The sequence below is a fragment of the Chrysoperla carnea genome, chromosome 3 (genome assembly GCF_905475395.1).
Source record: "Chrysoperla carnea chromosome 3, inChrCarn1.1, whole genome shotgun sequence".
Taxonomy (NCBI): domain Eukaryota; kingdom Metazoa; phylum Arthropoda; class Insecta; order Neuroptera; family Chrysopidae; genus Chrysoperla; species Chrysoperla carnea.
The window spans coordinates 6,954,662-6,965,521 of record NC_058339.1 but is presented as its reverse complement, the minus strand read 5'-3'; the positions used below and the strand labels follow the sequence as shown (position 1 = coordinate 6,965,521).

The 10,860-nt window shown below is 29.8% G+C and overlaps 2 protein-coding genes across 3 annotated transcripts; one reads left to right on the top strand and one right to left on the bottom strand.

Moving 5' to 3' along the window:
* Positions 1 to 3: 3 nt before the first annotated feature.
* On the top strand, positions 4 to 8,618 carry LOC123294573 (acid phosphatase type 7). 2 transcript variants are annotated; one of them, XM_044875650.1, is made up of 6 exons: positions 4 to 41; positions 288 to 310; positions 5,683 to 5,928; positions 6,418 to 6,626; positions 7,311 to 7,408; positions 7,660 to 8,618. In XM_044875650.1, exons 1-6 carry the CDS (start codon positions 4 to 6, stop codon positions 8,366 to 8,368), a joined length of 1,323 nt encoding a protein of 440 aa, XP_044731585.1. In that variant the 3' UTR covers positions 8,369 to 8,618. The 2 variants fall into 2 exon arrangements, with proteins under 2 accessions (XP_044731585.1, XP_044731584.1); XM_044875649.1 differs by lacking the exons at positions 4 to 41; positions 288 to 310 and having other exon boundaries at positions 5,483 to 5,928.
* Positions 1,185 to 2,675, bottom strand: LOC123294575 (speckle-type POZ protein B-like). The gene is made up of 2 exons (XM_044875652.1): positions 2,517 to 2,675; positions 1,185 to 2,395 (listed from the first exon to the last, which is right to left on the bottom strand). The coding sequence occupies exon 2, from the start codon at positions 2,332 to 2,334 to the stop codon at positions 1,270 to 1,272; it is 1,065 nt and encodes a 354-aa protein (XP_044731587.1). The 5' UTR covers positions 2,335 to 2,395; positions 2,517 to 2,675; the 3' UTR covers positions 1,185 to 1,269.
* Positions 8,619 to 10,860: the final 2,242 nt, after the last annotated feature.

The window sequence follows — 10,860 nt, the reverse complement described above, 5'->3', positions numbered from 1 at the left end:
TCGATGCAATATTTTTTAATGCCCTTAATCGAATTTCTTCTATTTTGTGACCTAGAAACATAACATTTTCATATTCAATTTGTATTCAATTATCCATTAGTCTAAGTTTTCAAATAATTTTTATCATTTTACCTAACTTATGTATAAGTGATTGTGGTATTTTAGTTGAGGACATTTTAATTTTTAATTAAAAATAAGTACGTTTCAAAGAGAGCTTTACATAATTAATAGTTTTTTAAATACCATCGCAAATTGTCTCAGCAGTCAGCTGTCATTGATCGATAAACAAAAAATTTAAATTGCAGCCACCTATGTGTTGAGTGTTGACTTAAAAACTATTAAGATTTGTTATGTGTTGACTCGGTGTATTATACTCAGTGTAAATACAAAAGGATGGTGCTATTATAATGATATATGGCTATCCTTTTTAACTTACACTTAGTGTAAATAGTGTAAACACTTGAATACAAAATGAACATACAGATGTTGAAAAATCGGTAATAATAAAGCCAGTTTCATATGGTACGTATCTTGCGGAATATACGAATATCCGCAATGGATGTAGCTGTTTACCTTTACAGATTAAATATTTTATAAACTTAAAATTTATATGATTAAGCTACTAAACAAGTGAAATTTACAAAATTTAAAAAACCTCTAAGACATTATTACTTTTCAAAAGAATCAAAAATGATTCCAGTCGATTCAACCGTTTAGACGCTACGACGTTACAGACAGACACACAAATTGTATTTAGGTTATTTTTAAGAATAGGCAAATATATTAAATATAAAAGTTATAGCATATTTTACTTACAAATTTTGAAATACAAAAACATGAAGGGGGAAGATTGTTTGTTATTTGACTTAGAACTGAACTTTATCTAATTTCTTTGATATCGAAAACAGTCCGTTATACATCTATGAACCATCCTTGGTCAGTTCAGGCAAAGGATAGGGAATAACTTTTGGTGTGTATGTCTCGAGATATCGACTTTCGATACTAATAAATTTTTATGTAATTCCTTTTTTCAATTTGTCGCTGACGCTTGGCGGTGAGCATAACTTTATTTTTTTTTAGCTAGGTGGAATTCTGATTTGACGCTAATAGCCAGCGTCATCATGAGGTTATATATTTACATTTGATTTTAAGTTTCCGGCAAGACTGAAACTAAACAAAGCGTATAAATGACAGTATATTTATTTCTGATAATTACATAACAATGCTTATAAATTATATGATTATTGATTACATTGGTATTTTAACATTCTACAATCCAATCAGAGGTATTTTGGATGTTACAAGTGCTTCATATACTTCGGCAATTACCCGCGGAAATTTCTCTTTCAGTTGTTTCCATCCTATGGTATCCATCACATCTGGGTTGGCATTAATAAAATCAATAGTTTGAGTTTTTAATTGATCAGCTCCATGAAGATCCGCTAATTGTAATATTTCTGCTGCGTTCTCTGTTGATAAATTTTCACATAACTCTTTCTCACACAATAATTTTAATCTTTGTAAGTCATATTTATCAGCTGCTGCTAAAAGTTCATCCGCCATGATTTCTAAATTTTCTACTTTTCCTGTATATATAAATTGTAGCAGTTCATGTAATATTTCATAATCAACATCAATTATTTTTACATGATTATCTTTAAGTTCCTTCATTTCATGTTCAAACATTGCAGCGAACACAGGACTCCGAGCTGCTAGTATGTATTTATGTACTTGAACCTCCCTGCCATCAGCAACTGATAAAATTGCATCACTAAATTTTTTTGTTTCAAATAGAATACCAAAATCGTCCGACATCCGACATTCTGGTACCTGTATTGTATTTGATAGACATGTAATACCACCTAATACACTTACTTCACATAATATTCGGAGTTTATCATCAGCAAGTATGCCATTCTCTTTTTCGAAGACGAAAATTTCGGTCATAAATTCTTCACATCTTTCTGATTCTTGTTCAAAACTATAAGCCTGTGATGATTCGGATGTTATTGATACTTCATCTTTGTCATTGATTATAGAAAATTTATATTTTGCTTGTACTATTTTTATATCTTCTTTATTATTTGATTCTAGTTTTATAAATAAAGGTAGATACGCTACAGAACCGATTACTTTTCTATTTAGTTTGAGATTCCATAACAATTTATTATTTTTGCCTATAGTAAATGTGGGAGATGTTAATGCTTCCCCCTTGATTAATTTTGATTGAAAACCAAAAGTAAAATTATTTATAGTCCACAGGTAATTACATTTATGAACTGTTATGTTTGTATTGCCTTTTTGGTCCATTTTGTTGTTTATCACACGTGACATGATGAACTGTACACTTCGATACTTGTTTGTATATTATGTCTAAATCAGCTGTTGGATAGATCTGAAAAAAGGATTCGATATCGTATTAATTAAGGGGACAAATTCACGCCTTAGGGTGCCTCGATAACGTTAGTTTTTTATGGTTTTATGTTGTAGATTAGATAGATTTTTCTGATACATACCTAAGATAGAAGGCTTGTTTGTGGAATAATATATTAATTTTAATTTTCACAGATATTGGAAATATTATTAATATATAATTATATTTTTTTAATATTCAATAAAGTTAAGAATTCTTAAAAAAATGAGGAAAGAGACAACGAAAACAATATGGATAGCGACACGATACGCACAAATAACTTTTCTGATAAATTAAACACCGTAGTATTGTTTATGCGCATGCGAGTATTCTGCAAGTTTTTAAAGCGGTTTTTCCCCTATTTATCTCAGTTATATTATTCTATGGTCATAGAATATAACAATAAAATATTAGAACGCCTCACGACAGGAACACTTAGGCTTTACGCTGCCGACTATGGTTATAGACATTATTTTAAACGTACGGATAATTTAGTTAGTAGAATTTAGAGGCGTGGCTAAATAATTTTACATTTTACTGATTACTTAGTTCGAAACCAACAGCAGTCTCAAAATTTAAAAAAAAAAATCATATTTTTATTTTAAATTTTTTATCATATGTAAATGTTACTCTTGTCGTAATTACGAGTTGGTTGGTTGGTTGAGTTTGTTGCCTATAGAGCAATTGGTTAGGTTCTGAAGTTTTTAGCCTTTGTGTTCAAAAAACGGAGATATTTAATATTAAATTTGAAATAAAATTAAATAATATTAAAGAAAGAGAACCATCTCGATATATAAAAAGTTTCCACCGAAAAAGTAGAAAATTGGTGGTGCTGCTGTAGCAAAATTGTAAGTTTAAAAAAAAAAAAAAGTAATAAGAGTAAGATGTAAACAAGTTGTTAAAGAAGGACAGAGAAGTTCGCTTCAAATAACTCTTGCCACACAAGCGCCATTCTGGTTAATTTTAGAACTGTTATTTTTCGTTTTCATTTGGCACTTTTTTACTTTAACTCCTATTTAAGATGACTGTCCTCATTTCTACCCTCTATAAAAGTAATTGAGTCTTATAGAAGAAATTTTGTACAAAAAATGCTCAGAGGAAAATGATCACAAAACTTTTTGAAACTGGTCACTCAGCAAAATCTGCAATACTCTGTACAACTAAGCTGAATATTTTCGAACTCTCCCCTAGAATGGTGTTATTACATATTATTTTTATAAAACGGCCAGTCCCATTACTCTTTTAAATTGAACAGATATTTGAGATATTTTTTTCTGGATATAGAACCGTTTCTCGTATGAATCCTGTTATGTGAGGTACTTTTTGGTACATGAAATTTATGAAGTTCGAAATGATCTATTCATACTATGGCCTATGAAGTCCAAATTTTTAGAGACCAAAAGAGAGTATGTTATTTTCGATGTGTTTTGTGACGCATTCAATGTATAATAATATTACAATTATTTATAAAATAGTTTAAAAAACATTAAAATTTATTTTAGCATATATGCGTATGTGGTATTTACATATAATTAAATCGATCAGTTGTATTTTTTGTTTTATTTTTATTACTTGTTATTAGATTTCGTCCTTGATTAATAATTAGAAAAATATAAACAAATAAAGGGTAAATGAATAATATGCAATATATTATTAATCATAACAAATTTCTGTGTAACATTCATATACTCGTATGTAATATTCCTATATGGTCTGATGGTCAGTTTCATACTTTGCATGGGACAAAATGTCCCAACATTACAGAGCCGACCATATATATCATTCTCTTTATCCCATATAGTTTATATAGGTAGAGAACGCGAGGAATGTGCTAGCTTTTAAGTGGATGCAATATGATGAACGAGAGAGAAGACTGTCAGTAAGTTCCCCTGTCACCTGTGTCACTTGGAAAATAGAGAACACGAAAACTATTTGTCTCCCTTTGTCGAGACACGAGTATTACATATTTGGTAATATTACAGTCGTTACCATAATGTGTTCCAAATAATTATGAGGTACTTCATTTTTTTGACAGTAAATTTTGCGATCATTAAAAATATATTACGCTAAAGTTAATGATTGTCACTTAGACATTGGTTAAAATCCAATTCCAGCGTCAAATGAAAACGCGTCACAATTATATTTTTAACTATTTACCAGATGTTCTTTTTTGCCTACACATTACACTCAGTGTAAGTAGAAAAAGATAATGCTATATAGATTAATAAGACCCATCTATTCTAATTATACTGAGTGTACGCATAAAAACATTATATTTTAACTATTGATAAAGGGTGTCACCTGGTAGACTAAATTTGAGCTACTGAAATCCTATTTTCATTAGTGCGAATTATTATCGCCAGTTGGCGGACTTTATCTGATTTGAATTTGAATATTTTTATTTGCCTTTAAAATGGCAAGTACAAGTATTGCCATCTGGTAGTCTAAATTGAACTTACTGAAAACGGGTCCATTTCCTTCTTTAATTAGAACTTATTATTATCGTCGGTTAACGAAGTTGCAACTCTCGGTTATCAATTGTAGCATGGAGGTTAGAGAGAAGGAGAACGATCGCTACGCGAATTTATAGTTCATTTTTCAGCCACAACCCGCGCTGTCGTCGGTAAGTAGTATCCGCTAAGTTAGCTGTTGATGAGTACAAGTAGATGAAGTTAGTACCATTCAAATTTATAAAGTAGTATAGATAAATTTATAAAGTAGAATAGATAATTTATAATTTATTCATTAGTAAATAATAATAATAATTTCATTATTTGCTTTTTTTTCCTTTGAATGATATTATATACACGTTTATTAAACGTTGATAGATCATTTGAAATTGGTGCACAACAGCCCGTTTTTAATGAGACAACTTAGCGATCCCAGCGCCTCACTTATTTTGTCCATATTTTGGGGACAATATTTTCTGTAGCGTTTGTTCTCCTTCTTTATAACCTCCATGAATTGTAGTGTAGTGTAAAGTTTATTTGGTATACACAGTAGCCACAAGAATAATAATAATAACATTATTGATAAAAATGACGTTTATGATTGTTAAGTAATGTTCATGACTGATGACTTGCCATTGTAAATATTGACTTTTAATAGTACACAAAGAATTTGAATTTATATATGTGATAAAAGATTTATTTTTATTTGAATTATAGTTTGTAATGTTTACATAAACAATTCGCATTTCATTTAAATAGATACTTATAAAATGTTCACGTTCTATACAATAATTGTTTTGGTATTTTTATCCAATTATGGATATTCTCATGTATCATATCAACCAGAGCAAATCCATATTGCCTTTGGAGAATCAGTTACGGAAATAGTTGTCACATGGTCCACAATCAACGATACACAACAATCCATTGTGGAATATGGTATTGGTGGTTTAATACTTCGTGAAAGTGGAAGTTCTACAAAATTTGTGGATGGAGGTACTCATAATCGTACACAATACATACATCGTGTTCGACTGCAGAATCTTACACCAGAAACTAAATACGGTATGTATAAAGTAGCTATTCGCAGCGTGCGTGAGTTTTTTTGGAGGCGTTTACATCGTAACGATGCACTACTTTAATTATAGAATTGTATGAATGCATATATAATTGTATGGATTGGATTTATGATTTACATTGAAAATTTAATATTACTGTCTCACAAATTTAAATAAATAATTATGATAATTTACGTTTGAAAAATAATATTTGTGCAATTTGATTTCTTATTTTCAGAATTTTGAATGCATTAAGTTTAATTAATTAGTGTTTTTCAATAATTTTAATTTGACATTTTCTATAACATTAACATCTAAAGAATTGCAAATTAGTCATAACAGCCTCCTTTATCGCCAAAATTTTTCTCTGGAAGCGCTAGCATCGATTTTATTGTCCCTACCATGACTACGCACACAACGAATAGCTATAGAGTATTATCGGCCTTTGAATTTAAAGATTTAATGGTACTAAATAATTAATTTTGTTTATTTAAAGTGTATCACGTTGGAAGTGATTTAGGATGGTCACCTAAATTTTGGTTCAAAACAGTTCCAAATGAAAATAATTGGAGCCCACATTTGGCAATTTACGGTGATATGGGAAATGTGAACGCAAAATCACTGGCATATCTTCAAGAAGAAACGCAACGTGGGTTGTATGATGCAATTTTACATGTGGGTGATTTTGCTTATGATATGGATTGGGTAAGTTTGAATCATGTGACTCTATAAGACTTAATTACTTCTATGCAGGTTAGAAATAAGGAGAACCATCTTAAATAGGAGTCAAAGTAAGTCAAAGCTGAAAACAGAAAATAACAGTTTTATCAATTGACCAGAATGACGCTTGTGTAGCAAAAATTATTTGATGTGAACTTCTCTATCCTTCTCTAACAAATTTTTTACATCTTTATCTTGCTCTTATTACTTTGTGTTTGATGTGAACTTCTCTATCCTTCTCTAACCACTTGTTCAGATCTTATCTTACTCTTAGTACTTTCTTTTAAACTTACACTTTTGCTACAGCAGCGCCACCAATTTTCTGCTTTTCGGTGGACACTTTTTATATAAAGAGATGGTTCTCTGTCTCTCTACCATATTCCTCCACCAGATTCGCCGTACCAAAGATTTTCTTCTTCGTCTTCGCTGCCGATGAGGACTTTACAGTAACCCTAGCAAGGGTCCTGATACAGGGTGCTACCATCCGGGACAGATGGACCCTGATTTTTTAAGTGAGGTTAATATTCTTCCGGCTCCTCCTCTCCATCTTGAGTGACGAGCCCCGGGCTTGCCACCAGCTCAGCGGAGTTCTTTAGGAATTAGGAAAAAGCAACTTCTATTATTATTTTGAAATGCTAATTTTTGTTTTATTTTCTGCTATGCTTACAGGAAGAAGGAGAAGTTGGTGATCAATTTATGAATCAAATCGAATCCATTGCAGCATATGTACCATACATGACGTGTCCAGGAAATCATGAACAAAAATAGTAAGTTACAATATATACACTTAATAATAATATTTCCCTTTCGCTCAGATAGTTTGCATAAATTTTAGAAGATATTCGAAGATTTTGGGAAAAATATACGACAGAATTGAGTCTTGGAGTTCCAAAACTTGAAAAAATATTAATTAACAATCCCTGAACAATATCCCAAAGTTTCAGCAACTTCCGACTTTTTTCTATCTGAAACTACTTGGCGAATGTAATTAAAATCAAAATATTTTTTTTTTTTGCAGTAATTTTAGCCATTATCGAGCACGGTTCAGTATGCCAGGAGGAACAGAAAATTTAATGTACAGTTTTAATTTAGGCCCTGTACATTTTATATCATTCTCAACCGAACTATACTACTTTATGAATTACGGTTTAAAACCGTTAGTATTCCAATACGATTGGCTTGAAAAAGATTTAATTGAAGCAAACAAACCAGAAAATCGTCAAAAACGTCCATGGATTATTACAATGGGTCATCGACCAATGTATTGTAGTGATAATGATGGTGATGATTGTACACATCCTGGTTCTCTTGTACGAATTGGAATACCATTTTCACATTTCTTTGGATTAGAACCATTATTTTATAAGTACGGTGTTGATTTAGAAATATGGGCACATGAACATTCATATGAACGATTATGGCCAATTTATGATTATAAAATATATAATGGTAGTAGAGAAGAATCGTATACAAATCCAAAAGCTCCGGTACACATAGTAACGGGATCGGCTGGTTGTCAAGAAAATACTGATAACTTTATTCATCCGTCACCAGAATGGAGTGCATTCAGGTCATCTGATTACGGTTATACGAAAATGAAAGTCTATAATCGAACACATTTGTATTTAGAACAAATTTCTGTTGATAAGCTTGGTGCTGTTATTGATAATATTTGGTTAATCAAAGAGAAACATGGAAGTTATAGCGAAATTAACGACGAATTATAATGATCACGTAAATTATTTATAATAGTATAATAATAGGGAATATTAATGAAATTTAAATTTGGTTCAAATATTTTTCTTTTTTTCTTTTTTATTTGTCTGATAAAAATTTTCAAAAATAAAATTGTTATTGCAGTAATGGTGTGTTTAGTAATGAAGTTAGGAAACGTACTTTAAGGTACTTGATATGAAAAAAGGCTCGTAACTTTAAATAGTAAAACAATTTCAGGGCATTTGTATTTGTTATTTTAATTTTAGGACTGTGATAATTATTTTTTTAATTTTAAAATTTATGTAATCATTGTTTTAAGGACATATTTATAGTTTTAAAAGGATACATTCATATGCCACTTCATTATAACGAACAGTGAAACGTTTTTAATTTAAGAAAACTCTTAAAAATTTTTCACAAGTTTGGCCGATAATTTTGCGCTTTCTTTCGGGGGCCAAATCAAATTATTAAGTGAAAAATAGCTGAATAATGATTGCAAATAATCAAGTTATAATCAAGATTCTTGTTTTTTAGGAGCAATAATAATCCAGGGAATGAACAATAAATAAAGATCGAACTTCGGAGTAATTCCCGGAAAGCTGGATTTTTCCGAAGTGAAATGTCTTTATTCTCTGTATTAATAATGAATACTGATTTAATAATATTTTTAACAGTTACCAAAGAAATACAGGCTAATATTTTAATTAATTTTGTTTTTGATACGAGCCAATTCAAGCATAATTGATCGCTTGGTTCACAAATTACTCTTTTTTTTAGCAAAGGATAATTTTTTCGAATTTACTAGATCCTTTTAACTGGAATTTGCTCAGTTGTTTTAAAGATTCGATTATATTATTTATGTAATCTGTCATATTGTATTTTACTATTTATTGAATATATGGTTTATTTAAAACATAAAATTTGTTTTGTTACTTTTTTCTTAGCACAGCTTGTAAAATATATTTATATTCACAATTATCTTAATAGACCTTTTCATTTCACCTTTTCAAGAGGCATTGAGACATTAGTTTAAAGCGGCAAAAAAGCCCGCTTCTATCACCAGATAAAATATTTCTTAACTAGAATTATTTAATCAAATTTTTATGGGCTCTCTGCTGCTTGAAATACGCTAATTACGCTATTGATTTCAAGTACCACTCTACTATTAGCCGAGCGTGTTGGTTTCAAATCAATGATTGACTCTCTCACTTCCCGTGGGCACTTATACTTAAATAAGAGGGTAGAGTTTTGTATAATTGAGAACATGGCAATAAATGGGAGAGGTGGAATAACTGCGAAATAAATCTGTAAGACTGCTAATTTTAACCAAGGTCAATTTTTTTTTTATCTATTTGCCTATTCTCAATAGACATAAAACATTTTTCAGGCCTTATCGCCATCAGGTATAATTTATGCCTCTGTTCAGATAATGTTTAGACTTTTTCCCAGTTTTTTATTCTTAGGTGGAGGTAGATAATTAGAAGAAAATTATAAAATTTAGGAAAATAGTAAAATGTTTTGAAATCCAATTGGTATTTAGGTGCTGTTGCTAACAGCTAAATTTGAAATTACGCGCTTAAATTATCTAGGGAAGTTTAGATATTTAAAAAAATTGATCATTGATACAAAAATAAATTTTTAATGATACAAACATATTTTAAACGATTTTAAATTTAATATTTTTAACTCACTTCATAAATTTTAATAATAATAATAAATTAAAATTTAAAAAAATAATAAAAACATACACACATCTAGGAATATTTGAAAATCACAAGTTATTTTTCAAATTAACGGTTGTGTCAACAAGTTTTTAGAACTTTCAAATTGTTTTAAAAACGTTAACCGTGAAGACCGTGAGAATTTCAAACGCAATTTTAAATAAAATAATATTAACGCATTTAATTTTTGTTTTATATACCATAATTAGTTATAATTTACGTATATTTTGTTTGAGTGAAAATATATTTTGTATTTGTCATCTTTAATACTTGTTTTCAAATAATCAAGGTATGAACAGAAAATAAATTTATTATAAATTATCGTTGTTTTTGCCATTCTAAATTTTGAATTTTAATTTTATATTGAGAAGTTTTTGAAAATACACTTGCTTTAATTAAATTCTTAGTACCTGCCATAGTATTCTTTAAAACTAAAATGAAAATGTACATCACCGTTACAGGAATAAACTGGTGTAAACAATTTTTAAAATGGAGAACATAATTAATTATTCTATATGATTTAATTAATTCAAGCGTAAACTATATTACCCTAATCAAATTGTACACCCAATAGTTTAATTACAAGGTTTAAATAGTACTGGGTATAACACGAAACAAAAAATTTGCGTTATCCAAATTTGCATAATTTCAAAAGTATCCCCAGCACCACTCGGAGGATTGGAAATTATGTGGGAAAGTGTGATTCTGAACTAAAGTCACGCTGGTTTTAGGTTCAGTACCAATCAGGAGATTATATGGAAATAGTGTGGTTGTGGGTTATT